The sequence below is a fragment of the Emydura macquarii genome, unplaced genomic scaffold, assembly GCF_026122565.2.
Source record: "Emydura macquarii macquarii isolate MOO-44397 ecotype Brisbane River unplaced genomic scaffold, CSIRO-AGI_Emac_v2 contig_839, whole genome shotgun sequence".
In the NCBI taxonomy this organism is placed as follows: Eukaryota; Metazoa; Chordata; order Testudines; family Chelidae; genus Emydura; species Emydura macquarii.
The window spans coordinates 1,738,393-1,757,468 of record NW_027130976.1 but is presented as its reverse complement, the minus strand read 5'-3'; the positions used below and the strand labels follow the sequence as shown (position 1 = coordinate 1,757,468).

At 49.1% G+C, this 19,076-nt stretch overlaps 2 protein-coding genes across 2 annotated transcripts in view; one reads left to right on the top strand and one right to left on the bottom strand.

Annotated features, from left to right (window-relative positions):
* Window positions 1–231: 231 nt before the first annotated feature.
* On the top strand, window positions 232–5,722 carry MARVELD3 (MARVEL domain containing 3). The gene is made up of 3 exons (XM_067543417.1): window positions 232–376; window positions 629–756; window positions 4,100–5,722. Exons 1-3 carry the CDS (start codon window positions 237–239, stop codon window positions 4,708–4,710), a joined length of 879 nt encoding a protein of 292 aa, XP_067399518.1. The 5' UTR covers window positions 232–236; the 3' UTR covers window positions 4,711–5,722.
* Window positions 5,723–7,968: 2,246 nt separating this feature from the next.
* The window catches only part of PHLPP2 (PH domain and leucine rich repeat protein phosphatase 2), a 106,934-nt gene continuing 95,826 nt past the window's right edge, over window positions 7,969–19,076 (bottom strand). The window contains 2 exon segments of the mRNA XM_067543414.1: window positions 7,969–13,278; window positions 13,281–13,818. Of these exon segments, the coding sequence (XP_067399515.1) occupies window positions 12,680–13,278; window positions 13,281–13,818 (1,137 nt within the window). The 3' untranslated portion in view covers window positions 7,969–12,679.

Sequence of the window (19,076 nt, the reverse complement as noted above, 5' to 3'; positions counted from 1 at the left end):
GTCTAAGGCAGACCAGCCCCGTCCGCCAGGGAACCCACCCGAGCCCGCACAACCCCCTCACGGGGCCGGGGCCCGGGCCCGACCTGCCTCAGGGCCCAGCCCAGCCCGGGCCCCGACCCCGACCCCGACCCCGACCCGCCCTTACAGGCCCGGCCCCGCCCGGCGAGTCCTTGCGCGGGCGGGGCGGGGCGGCGCTCAGGTGAGTCCCAAGTTCCCGAGGCGCGGCGCGGCGCGAGATGGCGGAGCGCGAGCGGACCCGGACCCGGACCCCGACCCCGACCCCAGCCCCGCGCCCCCGGCAGCCGGGCAGGGCGCGCGCAGCGAGCGGCGGGCGGCGCCCCCCCCTCGACCCCCCTAGGGCAGCTCGGCCCGGCCGGTGAGAGCGGGGAGCCTGGGCGAGACCCAGAGCGGCCCCCAGCCCCCACGATCCCCTGCCCCCAGCCCAGCCCCGCCCCGCCCCACTCCCTGCCAGCCCCCCACCCCACATCTCCCCGCCCGGCCCCATCCCGGGGCCCTCTGCCCCTGGTTCCTGACTTTGGACCCTTTGCCCCGGCCCCCTCCGCTCCCCTCCCCCGGCGCGGGCCCTGCCAAGCCGGCCTGTGTCTCTGAGTCTGTCTCTGCTCGGCAGGGAGGAGCCCCGGCCCGTGTTGCCGTCCCCCACACCGGGGCCCAGCTGCGAGAGGCCGGAGCGCTGCCAGGCAGAGCCCTCGGGGCTGCTGGAGTGTTACCAGTGCCGCTACCTGTGCACAGCCAGAGGTGAGAGCTCGCCCGCGCCCGGCCCCGCGGGCGGGCAGGCGCCTGTCTGCACCAGTTCCCATGGTGCGCAGTGCACAGGGCTGAGGATGCCGGCTGTCCTGTCCTGTCCTGTGCAAAGTGTGGGAGGCGGGGTCCTGCTGCCTTGCTGGAGTCCCCTGCCCTGCTTCCTCTTGGCCTTTGATCCTGGTCAGGCTGGCACAGAGGCAGCTCCAGTTCCCTCCAGGCCTGGCCTACAACTGCTACCTGGAAAGTCTCTTTCATCCAGCTGGACGTGCATCCTGGCACCGGCTGAGCCCTGCAGATGTGGTGCGCTGGGAAACACCAGTGCTCGATGTGCTCTGTCATCCCCCCATCGCCCATAGAATTACAGGTGATTAGGGTTGGAAGGCACCTCAGGAGGTGTCTAGTCCAACCCCCTGGCCAAAGCAGGACCAACCCCGACTAAACCATCCCAGCCAGGGTTTGTCAAGCTGGATAGAGATTCCACCACCTCCCTAGGTGACCCATTCCAGGGCTTCACCACCCTCCTAGTGAAAAAAGTTTTCCTAATGTCCAACCTAGACCTCCCCCCCTGCAACTTGAGACCATTGCTCCTAGTTGTGTCATCTGCCACCACTGAGAACAGCCTAGCTCCATCCTCCCTGCAACCACCTTTCAGGTAGTTAAAGGCCACTATCAAATCCCCCCTCACTCTTCTCTTTTGCAGACTAAACAGCCTTCCTCATAAGTCATGTGCTCCAGCCCCCTGCATAAGCCCTGATTGGCTGCTTTATCTCAGGAAGTGGGGCAGTGGAGAAAACAGCCAGTCAGAGGAGGGTCCCCCCCAAGTGGTGCTAATAATGCACTCCTCAGCAACACAACTCCTTTTTAGAAATGTGATTTCCAGGAGCTCGGACCCAACCCTACACACTTACCCTGTGTGCGGGTGGGTATACAAACCCATTTAACCTGGCACACTTACCCTGTGTGTGTGAGAGGGGAGTGTACAAACCCACTTTAACCCAACATACTGTGTGTGTGTGTGGGAGGGAGGATGAGGGGTGTACAAATCCACTTTAACCTGGCACACTTACTGTGTGTGCACATGATACCTATCCACTGCAACCCGTTGCACTTTAACTTGTCTGTGTCTGTGTGTGCACTTTATCCTGGTCACAATGGGCCCTGCTGGCTTTGGAATCTATGAAGCTGTGCACGCACGTGTACACAGACCTATTTCAATCCAGTGGACTGTAACCTGTGTGCATGTGTGTATGCAGACCCACGTCATCCTGTGTGTGCGTGCGTGTGTGCGTGCACGCACAGACCCACTTCAACCTGTGTTTTTTGTGTTTTGACTCATGCATTTTAAGCCCAAGAGATGGTCATGCCTACAGCAAGGTCCATAGCTGGGCTGTATCTTGCCGGCTGGGGATCTTCCTCATTCTAATGGTCCCAAATCCTCTGAGACAAAGACAATGCTTGATTCCAGAAAAAGCTGTTCACATCCTGCTCCTGGAGCAGGGTCTGGGGGGTGTGCGTGCTGCGAACGGGCAAGGAGGAGGTTGGGCCAGTGGCTGGTGAACTCTCACTCTAGCTCATGCCTTAAGCTGAGGCTGGATTATTGAGGTGAGGCCTCTGTCCAGCTGCATATGGCTCTGCTCCTGTGACTGAGTGATGGGCATCAACACAGGAAGTCACAGAGCAGCAGGAGTGAAGTTTGCTGCTGATTCTGAGAGGAGAACAGGAGGCTAGATAAAGCAGGCCAGGTATTTATTACAAGCTCATGAAAGGAGTTGTAGCAGTGGATGATGTAACTTTGCCCTGTATCAGGCAATAAAACTCCTCCAGAAACCAGTCTGGGGCGAGAGAACAGGAGGGTTTTGGTGCCTTTGCATGGGTTAATTAGCTGCTGAGAAGAGGTCAAGTTACTGTCAAGTCTCCTACTTCAAAAAGCTGCCCCTTTTTTCCTTCATACGGTCTTAGAGCAACTGGGGCCCTGGCCACCCTCGCACAGCAGCTTGCCTCCCATATCCTCCACCGCTGTCATGTAATGCTCAGGGGTAAAGTCAGGGCCTGCATCCAGTACTGAGCCATCATCATGGGCACTGTGCTACCTTCTCTGACTGGACAGTTTGGAGGGTGTATGAGCAGGTTCCTTTATGCTGGTTTAGCAGGACTGAGGGTGACATTTCTGTGCACCCTTAACTCTTAAGACTCTTCCCTGCGTTGGAGCAAGTGCGTAGCCTGTCAGTTTGGATGTAGGGACTGAGCTGTTTGGCAGTTAATTTGCCATACGACACCATGGACATCAAGGCGGCTAGAGTAATTCTGAAGTAGTTGGCTCCAGCAGCCTGTGCAGTTATTGCTGGCTCTGCAGTGTCAGGGAGCAAGAAAGCTAGGAGTATAGGATCTTCCCCGCCAGCCAGATCACTGGCCCTTCCCTCGTTTTGGAATACAGGGTGTTCCCAGCTGGCCCTTCCTCCACTGGGTTCCTCCTTTACACCCCACAGTGGCTGAGGGCTTGGCCAAGTTGTGAGGTTTGCCCTCTCCATGGCATGCTGCCCTGAGGAGGGATGCTCCTTGGGAAGGCTGTGGGCCTTGTGGGGTTTGAAGCAAGTTAAAAACAAATCAGATTTTCAGAGCCCACTAACAGCTGCCTCATTTCCTGCTCTGCAGTTGCTGTCTTGTTTGCATTGCAGTTGTTGAGCCTGTTTGTCAAGATAGCTGTCATACTCCTCAGCAGGACAATGAGTGCCCACAGGTCCCGGGAATTTATCTGAAGTTGTGAGGCTCAGCAGCTCTGAAAAAGCACCCTTAAAATATAAAGATCAATGCAAGATAGGCTCTCCTTCTCCCTCCTAACGCAGACTGGCTGGAACTTGGCTTCTCGTTCTGAACTGCCACGTGCATTTGGAGGACAGAGCTGATTTCTTGTATCGATTGATTGATTTGGATTTGTAACCACTGCAAGCCCCTCCTCAGAGCTCCAGGGACTTTAACAACAATTTAAATACACTTGACAGTAAGACTGTGACTCGCTCATCAACAAGTAGTTCCCCACTATTCTGGATAGCTGCCCTGTCATCAGACACCTAAGGAAGAAGTTGGACTTTGCCATCATGGGAGGGTGCACAGGTTAGTGCTGTCATGAAACTGGTGGGGAAAAGGGCCTTGCATGTTGTCATCTTTCCCTCAGGGGAAGGGAGCTTCAGCTACTGAGGTAATGGGCAGCAACAGGCAGCCTTTCCCTTGTGCCCCTGCCCTGCTGCTAGAGAAGCCAGCCCTCTGATAAGTGAGGGGAGAAAACCTTCTAAATGAGAGACCCAGTGCTGACTGACCTTTGAATTGTTCCTCTTTGCAGCTTGCTGCCAGCTGGTGGAAGTTCTGCTGACCATGTTGATCCTGATCTGCAGCTCCGTGTCCTACAGCTCGACAGGGGGTTACACTGGCATTCCCAGCCTGGGGGGCATTTACTACTACCAGTATGGAGGGGCATATAGTGGCTTTGATGGTGCAGAGGGGGAAAAAGCCCAGCAACTCGACACCCAGTTCTACCAATTAAAGCTGCCAACAGCAAGGGGAGCGATGGCTGTGGGAGGGGCCCTTATGGCTTTCTCTTGCCTTCTGGTTTTGGTGGGTGTACTGCGGCTGCCATGGCATTTCCCAGCCTGGCTGCTACTCGAATGCATCCTGGACATATTGATTGCACTTGGCTTCCTGCCTGCTCTGTATTTCTACTTCCACCATCTGTTGGATGCCTATGATTCACCAGTGTGCAAAGACAGAGAGCATCTCTACCAAAGCAAAGGATACCAAGGCTTCAGCTGCAGTCTGCATGGGGCAGAGATAGCAGCGGTGCTCTTTAGCTGCATTGCCATCATGGCATTCTTGGTCAGTGCTGGCCTAGCTGTCAGAGGGTACAAAACAGTTCATCAGCTGCGAGAGAAGCCAGTGCAAATGTATGAGTTTTAGGGGGGCTGGTGCACATCCACACTGTCCTAGCAGCTCATCTCGCTCCCTGGCTGCCAGTCGGGACACCAAGAAGGGGCAGCACCACCTTCCCTGTCTCAGGCCATTGCATCTGCACTGCTACAATCAGAACACAGGGCAGTGGCCACAACAAGCACCTCTAGCATGAGAGAAGAACTAGACAGAGCCAAACCATGCTGCTCTGAACCAGTCCTCACATTTAAACCTTTTGTTAGTGGGAGCAGGACTGATGAGTTCTTAATCCCATAACCCACAGCTGCCTTGTGGCTCTGGCTCTTTAATAGTGACCAGCTTATGGCTTGTGCCAAGCTCAGTATCTTGGGAATAGAGTGCCCCCTCCATCCCCCACTCTGCCCAAGCGAGATTTCCCAGCGCTCCTTGGCCATAGTCTGTTCCTCCCCTGCAAGGTAGAACTACTTGATGTTGACAAGGCACCTTGTGTTCATTAGCTAAGACTGAGCTTTTCACTTGACCTTAAACAAACACCACTGGACTTCAGTGTGAAGTCTCTTCTCCCATCACTGCCTGTCTGAACAACTTGGATTCCTGTTAGAGCAGCAGTGCAGGGAGCAGGAGAGGATGGAACAGGAAGAACGTGCAGGCTCAGCCTCTAAACCTGCCACTAGTTCAGATGCTCTCCGCTGAGCCTGTGCTTCCTCAGGTAGGATGGGGGAGAGGGGGAGAAAGGACACCTTTAAAGGATGGTTCCTATTTTTTTAAAACTGAATTGATCTGATAAGAAAATGATTCTACAACCCCACGTATGAACAGAAGGTGGGTAGGGCGAGGACAAACACCAGCCATTGTTCCCATAAAGCACAGTGATGGCAGTAAGGCACTAGCAGCTGCAATGCTCATGTCTGGAGTGTGAACCGAGTTATTAGTTGAGTGCTGCATGCCTGTGCCGAGCCTAGAGGAGAGGCCCCAGAGCGCTTTACAAGCTAGGAACACGTGTGTTTATCCAGAGAGTGGCTGTGCTGAAGAACTCCGTGCTGCAGCCAAAGGAGCCTGTTGGCCCCCAGCATTGAGCAAATGGATTTACACTTTCAATGCCACCTAGTACTGAGCCTGTGAACAAGCCAGGGGGAGACCTGGGAATGAAACGGATCAAAGTGGAAACACAAGAGAAACTGGCCTATTAAATAGTTTCTATGCCTCAGACCACTACAGTGGAACACTCATCGCTTGATGTTAGCTGTGCCGTTCACCCTCTGAGCCACCTGGCACTGGCCATTGTCGGAAGACAGGACACTGGGCTAGATGGACCATTGGTCTGACCCGGTGTGGCCGTTCTGACGGCCTCCCAGCCACCTTCAGCACGTAGCTCAATGACCAAAGCGTAGGTGCTCCGAGGCTCCCTACAGATTAGAACGGTAAAAGGGACAATGGCTAAGGTTGTGTCCTGGAGGATCCAGAAATTAGAGTAATCTCTAAGTAAAGATTACATCATTTGAAGACGCCTCCACAAATACATCCAACCAAAACTGGCAACCCTAATGGCCGCTTCAGACCAGTGGGATTCTGAGGCAAAGTGCTGGCAGTGTTGCTTTTGGTCCCTGGTATAGTGCTCAGCTGACAGGATGGAAGCCCAGAGGCAGACAACTCAGGCCCTTTGTGGGAAATAGACGTAGCCTTGAAGTAATTAATGGCAAAAGAAACATCCCTCTTTTAAGTGTGGCGAGTTGACCAGTCTGCCTGGCAGGAGGCCACATCCTGTGGGTGAGAGGGGCAGGAAGACCAATTTCTGATGTAATCTATTGCTGTTGCTTTTCCCCCCTCCTCGTGTTGCTACTTTCCCCCTGCACTGTTTCTCCAGTGTGGAAGGCTGTTTGTGTTCTCGCCCCCTCTAGTAGAGGCACTCCACAACTCAAGAGGTCAAGAAATGGCCATGGCCTTGTGTGAGCAGAGCTCTGGGTGGATGGGCATTTACCTAAATACTGCAGAGCAGCTCTCACGCTGGGAGGGCATAACACCCCTCTCTTTGTTTATGGCTAGATGGGCGGATTTTACGAGGGGGTGACCTGCAGTACCAGGGGACTAGATGTGCCCCAGGTGATCTTCTCTACTCCTATGCTCTTATGTTTGGCTCTTACTTTCTGAGGTGTGCACAGGGGCTCCTTTCTATGTAAAATGTGTGTGGTCAGGGCCTAGCGAGAGGTTAATCAGCTGAGATAGCAAGCTCTGAAACTTTGGAAAACAGAGTTCAGCTATGACAATTATGCTGTCAGATCTCACAGTAAAGCTTCCATTCTGTACAGCTGAGTAAAGATATTGAATGTAGAGCTCTTGCTTGTATTCTTTATGAACAATTAAAGGTGAACCTTAAAAGTTTGTTTCTGACATTTTTATATGGACGATAATGGGGTGGTGGCCCTATGAAACGGTGAACAGACCTCAGTGAAATGTCATTTCACAGCTGCCTCTGTGTATAGCATCCCCCCTCCCCTTCATTAGCACTGACCACACAGCAAACATGCAGAACCAACATGAGGACAGAGCAGCTGCTTGACTGGCCAGCATTGCGTAGGAAAAACAGCAGTGAATACAAGTGTTAAGTGAGAGAAACACTAGAGGCTAAACTGGCACCTTTGTCTAAAGCTTCACATGCGCTCACAAATCAGGGGGATGGAGCCAGAGATACGGCGGTAGGAGAAAAAGATTGATAAAAGTCAGTTGAAGCATATTGGGATTTGCTTGGTAGTGCACTCTTTTGGCACCTGTCACTCATCCTTTAGATAGCTGGGAGTGGAAATGGTATTTATTAACAAACACTTCCCTCAATTTGCAAGGCAAGAGGTGAGTTGTCTGCCCGCCCTTAATCCTAAACCAAAGGGAGAGGAGAAATCTGTTCCTGGAACCTGTATAACCTTTAGCAGCCAAATAGGTAGTGTATTCACTGCATAGCGCCATCTAGACATCCTGGCTAGTGCCAGTTCCTAGCAGTAGGCAAAGGATTCGCCTGTTCGTATCTCTTGCAGATACCTCTGGAGAGCTGCACAACAAAGCAATTTTGAGGTAAAGCTATTGGCCAGAACTCCTCTTCACACGTAGGAAACTCCACCTTGAAGATGCTTTACAAGTAATTTACAAGAAAGTGGTCCTATTGGGTGGGAAAAGCCAGATGACTGAGATCATCCTGGATAAAGCTGGTCACAACTGTGCTCACACCAGGGTATGATTGTGGCCCTATGCAAGTTCTTTCCAGTGTATTAACACAAACAGAATATACACTTAGAGGAAAGTAAAAATCTTTATTGCTATGTTTGCTGAAAAGTTGATCAAAAATATTCTTCCTTCCTGAACTGTTCTGTACATCTTAGTAAAGAATCAGTGGAATTGCATTTTAACCACAAGGATCTTCCTCTTTTTGCCTCCCCAAAGCCACAGACACTGGCGGTGATGTTGCAAGTGCATTCAGTATGACAATCTACTTACCCACACAATGAAAGGGGCTTTGTTATAGCTGCATACTAGAGTCAGGTACAGGAAATAGTACATGCTCCATTTTAAAACAAAGGCATGAAAAATAGTTTTGCTGCAATTTCTCTTTAAGGTGCTCTCGCTCATGTGACAAGTTAAAAAGGTAACACATTTAAAAAAGATACAAGTCTGAAGATTGCAGAAGAACAGCGGACAATGAATGCACGAAACCTAGGATATGAACCCTCTGCCTGAAGGCAGTGCCTGATGGCACAAAAATCTACAGCCTCCTGGAGAGGTGGAGAAACTCCTCGTTTACAAGGACCTTGGATGTGGCTGAATGTTCTGTAAACAGGCTGACAGGTCTTAAGAGCAATCTATCCCAAGCTAGGAAGAGTATCCTAAAGTACTTGCCACTTTCTGGAATGAGATGAACTCTAGCCCCACAGTTTAGAAGTCTTGGCAGGTTCCATGAGGCAGACAGTGGCACCCCCCAGCTTGACTGCTCTAGGCAGCTGGCAACTACTAACTGGCCAAGAATTTCTTATCTTCAATCATTTTTGCCTTAGAATTCATCTGCTCTTATATCAGATATTTTTTGTTCATTAGTTCCTTCTGCTGGGATCTTATTGAACAAGTAAAGCAGATAAGTCAATGCCCTAGGAGTACCTGCTGTTGCTGAAAGTGCGTGCCAAGAAGGAGAGAATTACTTGAGACTTGATAGATGGAAGAATACTAACTGGCCCTCTCTACAGGCAAACTGCAGCCCCCCTGGGAAAACGGTGGCTCCAACGTCTCTTCCAGGTCAGTCGCCTTATTACGCAGATGTTCTAGGACAGTGGTTCTCAACCTTCTCCATGTTTTTATCACTAGAGAAAGAGCAGAGTAACCAAGACCCCAGGTCAAGAAACCTTCTATATGATAACCCTCTTCTATGTTGTGTTTATCCAGGCAATTACAGAGAATCATCCACTGCTGCACTCCTGCAGAGATGACGGCATCTGTGCAATGGCCTGAAATCACCACCAGGGAAAAGAGGCGGCTATGGAGAACTTTGGTCAGATGGAAACTGAAACAACCAGCCTGGGAAACTCCTCTTTCTTTGTATTCTGCCTCACCCTCAGCTGAGAACCCATCACTAGGGCTGCCCCTACCAGCCCAGTCTGTCCCCACATGGGTGGCAGGATTCCTAGGGAGCTTGAAAAAAAAGAAAACATTAAGAAGTAAGTTGGGAAAGACAAGGAAGAAGCTTGTTGGACCCTGAAAGTGGGAAACCAAGAGGACAGAAAGGGGTAGCTCAGACTGCACAGCCCGGACTGAAACACTCTGCTCATTTAGATGTGTGCTAAGCAATGTAGGAGAGCAAGAGGAAGCCCTGTGTTCTGATTGGTGTCTATGCTAACATGCCATGTTGTACAAGGACACGTCCACTAACCAATGAGTGCACAGTGTTTGGAGGGAGGGATCTGGACACATTAGAACCTCTTTCTGCGCCAAGTACAAAAACTGGGTTAAAGAAAATCCTAGGTGGTGATCACTGTACACAACTAGCCTTTACTTCAGGAGCTTCACGCCACTGCTTCTGTAGGGCTGCGAGAACGGAGGCTGCATCTCTACATTCCATGGGAATTGTCTCTTGTGCTTTCTCCTGCACTTTTTCCACTGAGCCAGACAGGGCTAATAAATGTCAGTGCTCTAAATGACAGCTACAAACACTCCCTCACAGCCCCTGCTAGTTAGGAGCCCAGCTATCATATTCAGAATCTAATTACTAGTCTGAGACATATGCTGGATTTTCCACATCAGTGCAAGGATTCCAATACAGAGATCTAGTGCGAGGATTGGGTTCACATTTTCACTCAGGAAGAAGGGCACACTGTCATGTCAGTGTATTGGTCTAAGTCAGCCAAGAGGCTGCACTGCAGCTCTTTTGTACTATTTCTGAAACTATGGGGCTGGGCTCAGAAGTTGGTTAAAATGATCCACAGTGAAAGAATTAAAGGGGACCCACCATACATGTTATAGATACAGATATACAGGGCATAAGCCTTTTTGCGTCTTTAGGAAGAGAACCTGAAAGGTTTGTTCTGTTTTGTTTTTGAAAGAATTTTATTTTTAGCCTTCCTATTTCCTTTATCCAAGGACTCCTTGGATAACAGAGAGTGGTTGGGGTGTGCTCTTGTCCCTTGATTCTCTCTAGGGTGGTAGAACTAGCAGAGGTTTCAAATCTTTAACAAAAAGGTTTTCTCCCAACTGAGTCCACCTTATGGGAAAGAGGTGTTTTCTAGAACATTAGCTAACACATGGTATTAGCACATGGTGAAATCCCAGTGTGGACTAGCCAGTTCTTGTCATACACATTAGCTGGGCTATGATGTTAGCTACCATGTGGTAAGAAGATACTTGTCTTCCCTAGTGAAGACCAAGCCATTCTGAATAATAGCCACTTCTCCTCTATCAAGTTTTCTCATAGGATCTATGATGTCAGAATTCCACTAGTTGTCCACTGAGTATTCCAGGTTAGATAAGACCTGAATTTCGGATATAAAAGATCAGCAAAAAACACCAAACAAAACAAAACCACTAAACCCACCCAAAATACCCCAGAACTCTTTTGGAAAAACCCTGCAGACTTTCTTCCTAGACATAATAAATAACTAAAATGACGAGAAAGGCGCTAGCCCAATATAATGTCATAATTAGGCAAGTGTTGTCACACCACTGAGGGTATGTCTACACAGCAATCAAACCCCTGGCCAGCTAACTCAGGCTCACAAGGCTTGGGCCACTGGGCTGTGTCAGGCTCAGGCCAGAGCCCAGGCTCTGGGACCTTGTCCCCTTGTGGAGTCCCCGAGCCCGAATGTCTACACTGCAATGAAACAGCCCCGTAGTGGGATGTTTAATTGTAGTGTAGACATAGCCTGAGATGATGGAGGCAGCTCCCACCTCAGAGCTATTTTTTCTGGCTCATGGGCTGCAGACTTACGAAGATGATCTGCATGGATCACAGATGGAAGGTTGTCTTTGCAACCTTTTTTTAAAGATGAATGCTTAAATCCTGAAGAAACAGCCAGAAAAGTGCTAGCAGGGCACCACACTGCATACTGGCCCACTGCAGGCCTGATAGTGGTAACTGGAGCACATCTGCTGACTAGCTCATTGCTACGCTCCAGAGTTGTTCTAAAGTCCCTTTTCCCACGTGTGCTGACAAAATGTTTGTAATTGGGAAAGTTTACAACTAAACAGAAACCCACATGGCTTCATCTTGTTTACTTCCTAGTCTGGGCACTTGCAGCTGAAGCATGGGCCAAGCCCTGGACACCGATTCTGCTCCCTGCTTCTGCAGAGACAGGCAAGGGTGCTTTTGCTGCTACAGTGTAGCATCACATTTCTCAGTGTGTATTAGAGGGAGTGCGTGTGTAATGGACCACCAGAGACCTTCTTGGTACATGCAGGGCACTCTGGCTGCTCACTAGCCTTCACTGCTACAAACAAAACACCCGGATGGACAAGATGAAGTACCCCCGACTCACATTTCTTAGCTTCTCCCGGACTGAGGGCACAACACAGAGCAGACTTCGTGCTTTGCACGGTATTCTGGCTTGATCCCATGTCTTGTGGATATGTCTCTGCTGTGAAGTACACATCATAGGGGTGGCCAACCCCTAATCCCAGTAGTGCCCTACAGTTGTACGTACTAGCTCCACCTCCTACCTACGATCCTTGTTATGGAGACAGCCAAACCCCTCCTGGAATTCCTCCGTGGCCCATGGTCATATCTGTCACTGGGGGTCCCAATCCTCATGCTCCTAGCTGTACCCTTTAGGTGGGAAGGGAGCCCCTGGATAGCCTCATATCAAGGAGGGGTGACAAATCAGCTCCCCTAATACCCACGGGTGTACCTGGCAGGAGGGCATCAATACCCTTCCCAGTACCACTGGTAGGAATCCCCCCATCATTGCTGCTGCAAGGGTGTTGAAACCTCCCTCTCCCTACGTAGTAAAGTGCTGGGCAGATGGGGAGCAAAATGGCTCGAGTGCAGTCAATGAAAGTGCTTGCAATGCGTATAAGAATCAGTTCTGTGACTGGCTCTGTGTCTCCAGTAAACGTCACTGTGACAGGTTCTAGTCTCTTAATAATAAAGCCAAGTGACTGGTTCCATCATGATGGCTGGATTGGACATTTCACAGAAATCTGGATACTGTGCAAAATCACAGCTGCCTTCTCAACTCCCACACAGAAACCAGCCCACTGCCTGGCAAAGCAGGCAAAGCCTCAGGAGGGAACGGGTTAATGGCAGGTGGTGGGACCACACATAGGGAAGTCTGCCATGGAGCTTGGCTGCTGGCCTGAGTACCCTGGGCTTACAGAACAGCCAGGACACTGCCTCAGGAAGCTCATCATCCCCTCCCATAAGGAGGGAGCTGACGTCTGTTCTGTTCCTTGCAGATGCCAATCTCCCCAGAGGATGAAAGAGCCTGACACTCTGGAGCTTCCTGCAATAGACAGTGCGAGAGCTGTCCTGAGGGGGTTACAAAGCTGTGTCAAACTGCTCTGCAAGAGCTGCTGCAGCCTTCTCACTGGGCACCTGCTCTGCACCACTCTCACGGTGCTGCTTAATTTGTTTGGTCACTTCCTCGCCCAAGTCAGGGGGCACAACAAATTGATCCTCTGGCTCCAGCTGGGCTGGAGCAACAAAATAACCTGTTTTCCTCTTGGGCACCTCTGTGGCTACCTCAATAAGGTTGAGGCTCTCCTCCAGGGGCACTATGGAGCCATTGGAAAGCTTCTTCCCATAGAGACAGCATGTAGAAGGAGACTTCTGCAACTCGCACCTCTCCTTGGTTCCTGCGAGGAGGATGTTGCTGTTCATACTGTTCTGTCTCCGAATCCTGAAGAAGAGCCCCTCCAAATCATCCCCTGAGCCTGCAGCAGGAGATCCCTCCTCAGCAGCAGGAGGCACAGGCTCCGGGCTTTTTCCTTTACCGCAGTGGATGTCCACTTCCACCTCCACTTTGCTGCCGTTGGTCATCACACCCTCCACAGGCTGCTCATCATCACTGTCCAGCCCATTGTCAGACTGATTACTAGAGAACGTGGCACAGGAAGGTTGGCGCTGAAAGATGCTGGAGGGGGCACAGGATGGAGGCTGCAGCGTCGTTCTGGTTGGGGCATCAAACCTGCATCCAGACCAGCTGCACTGTGTTCATCTGAGGCAGTGGAGCCCACCTCACTGCTGACTTCTGAGGCTGACAGCTCACAGCTGAATTCTGAGGCAATTCCACTACTTGAAGAAGGCGTTGCTGGTTTGGCGGTGGAAATAATGCTCCCAGGGCCCGCCAAGGTGAGGCCATGCATCTCACATGTGCAGCTGTCTTCACCAATGTTCAAACACACCACCACTGCTCCCACATTGTCTTGGCAGCCATAGCTTTGGGCTAAAGTGCAGACCTTCTTTGCAGCAGCTAGTGGGTTGTGCAGGTGGCGGACAGCCATTATGGCCTCTGTGTAAGAAAGGTGTTCCCAGAGGGCTTTGTTCCCCAGTAGGAGTAGCTCATCTTGCACAGTCAGGGGAATGGAGAAGACGTGGGGCTTGGGCAGAATCCAAGGATGTAAGTATGTGCAGCCTAGCATCCGAGTACAGCAGGTTACTCCATTAACCTTGTTGTCCTGCAGTCAAAGAGAAGACCAAGGCCACGCATTATGCACACAAAGACGGATCATTCTGATCACATTCTGTCCATACCCGGCACTGGCCTGGAGCCCTCAAGGAGGTGGGCCTATATTCTCTCTCACAATGGGGTTAGTCCATTACTAGATAGAAATGGTAGAACTGTCAATAATAATTAAGGATATGATTTGGTCACAGAGATCACGGATTCTGGAACTTCTGGGGCAGGGCTAGAGCAGCTGTCAGCCCCAGAGCTGCCACCCAACAGCCAGCTGATTGGTCAGCCAGCCCACTGGAGCAACAGGATGCAGCAACTGCAAGCCCCAGCAGCTCAGTTTTTCTCCCCCTCCCCCAGGGTATTTTTAGTAAAAGTCAAGGACATGTCACAGCTTCTGCGAATTTTTGTTTATTGCCTATGACCTGCCCCTGACTTTTACTAAAAATACCTGTGACAGAATTTTAACCTTAATAATAATAATGCAGAAAAGGCAGAACTGTTCAATAAATATTTCGGTTCTGTATTTGGGAAAATGCCAGATGATGTAGCCATAACATATGATGATGAAATACTTCCAATTCCAATATAACTTAGAAGGATGTTAAACAGCTGCAAGCTATTATAGTTAGACAATTTTAAGTCAGCAGGTCTGGATAACTTGCATTCAAGAGTTTTAAAAGAGCTGGCCGAGGAGCTTCGTGGACCATTAATGATTATTTTCATAGGTCTTGGAACACTGGGGAAGTTTCAGAGGACTGGAAGAAAGCTAATATTGTACCAATACTTCAAAACCATAAAAGGGGTCACCCAGGTAATCTTAGGTCTGTCAGCTTGCCATTGATCTCAGGGAAAATAACAGAATGGTTGATATGAAACTTGAGTAATAGAGAACTAAAGGTGGATAATAAAATGAATGCCAATCAACACAGATTTATGGAAAATAGATGCTGTCAAACTAACACACTTTTTTCGTGAGGTTAAAGTTTGGTTGATACAAGCAATAGTGTTGATGTAATATACTTAGGAATCTGTCTACAAGAACAGTTAGTTTATGGCAAACTGGGATGTGAATCTACCTTGTGCTAGCCCGCCATATGCTAACTATCTGTGTAGACCCTGCTGATGCACATTAAATCTAGCCCACTTCGAAAAAGCATTAGATCAAAGCACACTAACTAACTGTTATTGGATAACACCAGACTGCACATGGACAATTAAGGTGCCGCAAGCTAGTGCAGGATAGTTTTACAGCCAGCTTGCCGTGAAAAAATGGTTACTTACCTGTACAGTACATGTAATTCTTCAAGATATATTGTGCACATTCCACTGCAGATGTACATGTTCTAATGCACTAGAGTTGGAGACTTTTGCCAACAATACCACTTGGTGTGCATGTGTCCCTGTGCGCCTAATGCTCTCACATGACACCATACAAGGGGCACATCCATCACCTCCCGCTCCATTCCTTCACACTGCTGTATGTAATGTCCAAAACAGAAGGGAAGGTGGGGAGGTCATGGAACGTATAACTGCACAACATATGTCAAAGAACAACAGTAACTACAGATAGGTACCATTTTTCTCCTTTGAGTGATTGTGCACATATACATTCCTCTGCAGGTGACTCATCAGAAGGTCCTGTACAGGTGGAGTCACTTCAGATCATCTAAACAGAGATTGTAATACAGGCTTGCCAAAGTTGGCATCATCACAAGAGGCTTGAGTGATGGTGTATAATGTCTGGAAAAAGGTATGCACAGACGAACATTTTGCTGCTTTGCAGGTATCAGTTATTGAGATGTTGCTCAAAGGCTGATGAAGGGGGCTAAGCCTTGGTGGAGTGAGCTGTTATTCTCAATGGAGGAGAGACATTAGTAAGATCACTGCACAGCTTAATGCAGTCAGAAATCCAATTTGAGATTTGCTGAGGTGACATTGACTGACCCTTGGCTCTCATTGCATAGGCTGCACAAAGCCTGGGAAAGGTTCTGAAAGACCGATTTTGGTCCAGGCAGAATGCCAAAGCTCTATGAATGTCCAAAGCATGAAGACTTGTCACCTTTGGAAGAATGAGGTTTTGGGGAAAAATACCAGAAGATGACTAGCTTGGTTCAGATGGAAAGATGACATTATTTTAACTATAAACTTAGGATATGTCCTTGTCTTTATGCAATATCGTGAAAGGAGAGTCAGACAGGAGCTCTTGAAATTCTGAAACCCTCCTTGTGGGAGTAACTGCTACCAGAAACGCTGCCTTCGTCAACAATAGGAAATGTGTCCTATCAGTTTGGAGACGACTAAATTGAGATCTCATGCAAGTACAGAATCGGACACAGGATTCAAGAATTGTGAAATGAAAGGATGAGAGAAAATGGAAAACTGCTCTCCTGGTGGATGTAGTGCAGAAATGGAAACCAGTGGACTCTCACGGAACTAATTGAAAGGCCTGACCCTTAATCTCTTCCACTTTGCAACTCTAATTGATTCTTTTCTGCTACTCATCAAGATGGCCTGAACAAAATTTTTCATTCAAATTTAACCAGAGATCATCCACGCTATGAGTTTGGAAAGACTGGAGGTTGGGATGTAGAGGCTTGCCCTGGCTCTGAGACAGGAGATCCACAACCAGAGATAAAAGTTATTGGCAACCAGATGGAGAGCTGACACTGTCTCGGCCGTGCTGGTGTGACAGGATTAATGTTGTTTTGTCTCGTTTCAGTTTCCTGAATACCCTCATAATAAGAGGAACTGGCAGGAAGTCATAAAGAAGATGACTGGAGCAAGGGAGAAGGAAGGGATTGGTGATGGAGTCCAGGCTGTGGCCTGCCCTGGACCAAAATATCTTACACTTGTTCAGGTTGTTTGTGAACCTGGGTACCTGCGGTGGTGGAAAATCTGAAGGAGAATGTCCCTTCTGATTGACCATCCATGTTGATCTATGAAAATCTTGCTGAGGAAATCTGCAAAGGTGTTTCTCACCCCTGAAAGGTGGAACACTTTCAGGGAGACATTGTTTCTTATTGTTTAGATAAAACATGGCAGTAGTGTTTTCCATAAGAACATATATCACCTGGTTCTTGATGGTCAACAAATATCCTGCAGGTCTGAAGACTAGCTCGCAGCTCCAGCACGTTTATGTGGAGCAAGACTTCCTGGGGTGACCAAAGAGCTCGTGCCTGAAGTTGACTGAAATGGGCCCCCAGCCTTTGGTAGATGCATCTGTTACTAGAGTCAGCCAGTTCTGGAGACAGAAATGGAACTCCTTTGCACACATTCCACAGATCCAACCACCAACTGAGAGACAAGCACATGTGCAGGCATGCCAATCCGCATGTCCAGAGGAAAGACGATATACCAAATGGATCCAGGCCTGCAAACAATGAAGATGACGTCTGGCATGCGGAGTTACACACTCGCACTGATGTCATTAGGTTGGACTTGAGGCTTTCTGAAAGAAAGGTTTTCAGTCTATAGCCTCTCTCGAAAGGCATACCATTGCAGTCATGGCACGAAGGTCTGCTTCTATGAAGGTTATGCACTGTATTGGCTGTAACTGTGATTTGCCCAAATTTAGTTTCAAGCCCAGGTGAGAGAATAACTGTCTGATGGCAAGGATGTCATTTTGGACTTGCGTGCCTGATGGTCCATGAACTAGCCAATTGTCCAGGTTAGGAAAGATGTGAACACCTAAACAGTGGAGGTGGGCTGCTACCATGCCATGCGCTTGATGAAGACCTTGGGACTGATGATAGCCTAACGGGAAGTACTGAGTTCTGGTAATGGTTGTTGCCTGCTATGAATCGAAGACACCTCCTGTGGCCAGGACTTATTGCTATGTGGAAGTAGGTATCCTGCAAATCGAGAGCAGCAGACCAATCTCCACGGAAGGGATAACAGAATGAGGGTGACCATCCTTAACTTGAGTTTTTTTAAATGAAAAAAGTTCAGCTTTCTTAACTCTAGAATGTGGTGAAGACCACCAGTTTTCTTTATGTCTAGGAAGCATCTTTCCCTCTGTGTTGGTAAGGAACTTTTTCTGTCACTCCTAACTTCAGAAGACCCTGCACTTCTTGAAGCAATACAGAACTAGGAGCAGGAAAAGGGACAGGGAAAGTGGGTTGGAAAGAGGTAGGGTGGTGAATTGAATAACCTTTACCATGCTGAGCACTTGTCTGATGTGCTGTTCTCCCCAGCACAACGAAAGAGGGACAGATGTGTTCTTAAGGGAGGAGATACGGTTGGGTGTGCTGTCTTTGATTGAGAAGCCAAAATGACTGCTTGAAGGCTGCAATTGTGTGGTGCAAAGGGCCTGCCATAGACAAAGGCAGCTGGTGATGTCAAGGAAGTCTTGATCTTTTCTTAGAAGAGTCTGTAACCTCTGTTGGAAAGAGGGTCTAGAGCAAGAGTGTGCCCTAAACGGTTTCCTCTTTGTAACTAGAGTGTAAACTCCTAGGGAACAAAGTATTGCCTAGTAGTCCTTCAGCATGTGCTTAGCATTGTTTGTTTTGTTGAAAAATAGTTTAGAACCTTCGAAGGGTAAATCTTCCACTGTGTTTGGCAGCTCCTTTGGAATGCCAGAAGCCTGCAGTCAGGAAGGGTGCCTTGTGGAACTGCAGTGACCATGGAACACAAGGCTGTATCAGTAGCGTCAATAAATGCTTGGAAGCATACTGAGGCTAGAGCCAGAAACGGTTCTTTATATTCCTGTGATAACTTGTCAGCAAGCTCAGAAAATGCAGACAAAGCCATACAAATATACTTAGACAAGATAGCCTTATAATTAGCCACCCGTGTTTGAACAGTAGTGGTGGAATAAGCCTGTCAGCCATATGAATCCAGTCTTTTAAATTTCTTGTCCCGGGAGTGGCTTTAGGATTGGATTCATCAGACCACTCATTAGCAGCTGTGACCACCAAGTAATCAGGAACTGGGTGGGTAAAAAAAATACTCAAAATCTTGTCGAGGGACATGATATCATTTGTCCACTTGCTGGCCGTAGAAGGTATAAAGGCTGGGGTCTGCCAGAGGGTTTTCTCTGGCTCCAGTGAGGCTTCATTGATGGGCAGTGAAACCCTTCCTGGGTCAGGAGTTTGTAACATAAAAGAAGCCGAGTGGATTTTCTTGCTCAAGTTCTGCCTGCACTTAGGGAACTGGCCATCCACCTCATGAGGTTTTAAAAGACCTTGAAGTCCTTTAGGAGATATGGGGTGTGTGGGTGTGTGAGAGAGAGAACGCGACCTTAACTCTAGAATAACAGCT

Coding starts and splice junctions, on each gene's coding strand:
- MARVELD3 (XM_067543417.1), top strand. CDS start 237: ATGGCGGAGCGCGAGCGGACCCGGACCCGGACCCCGACCCCGACCCCA. Junction 377..628: donor AGGGCAGCTCGGCCCGGCCG/GTGAGAGCGGGG, acceptor TCTGCTCGGCAG/GGAGGAGCCCCGGCCCGTGT. Junction 757..4,099: donor CTACCTGTGCACAGCCAGAG/GTGAGAGCTCGC, acceptor TCCTCTTTGCAG/CTTGCTGCCAGCTGGTGGAA.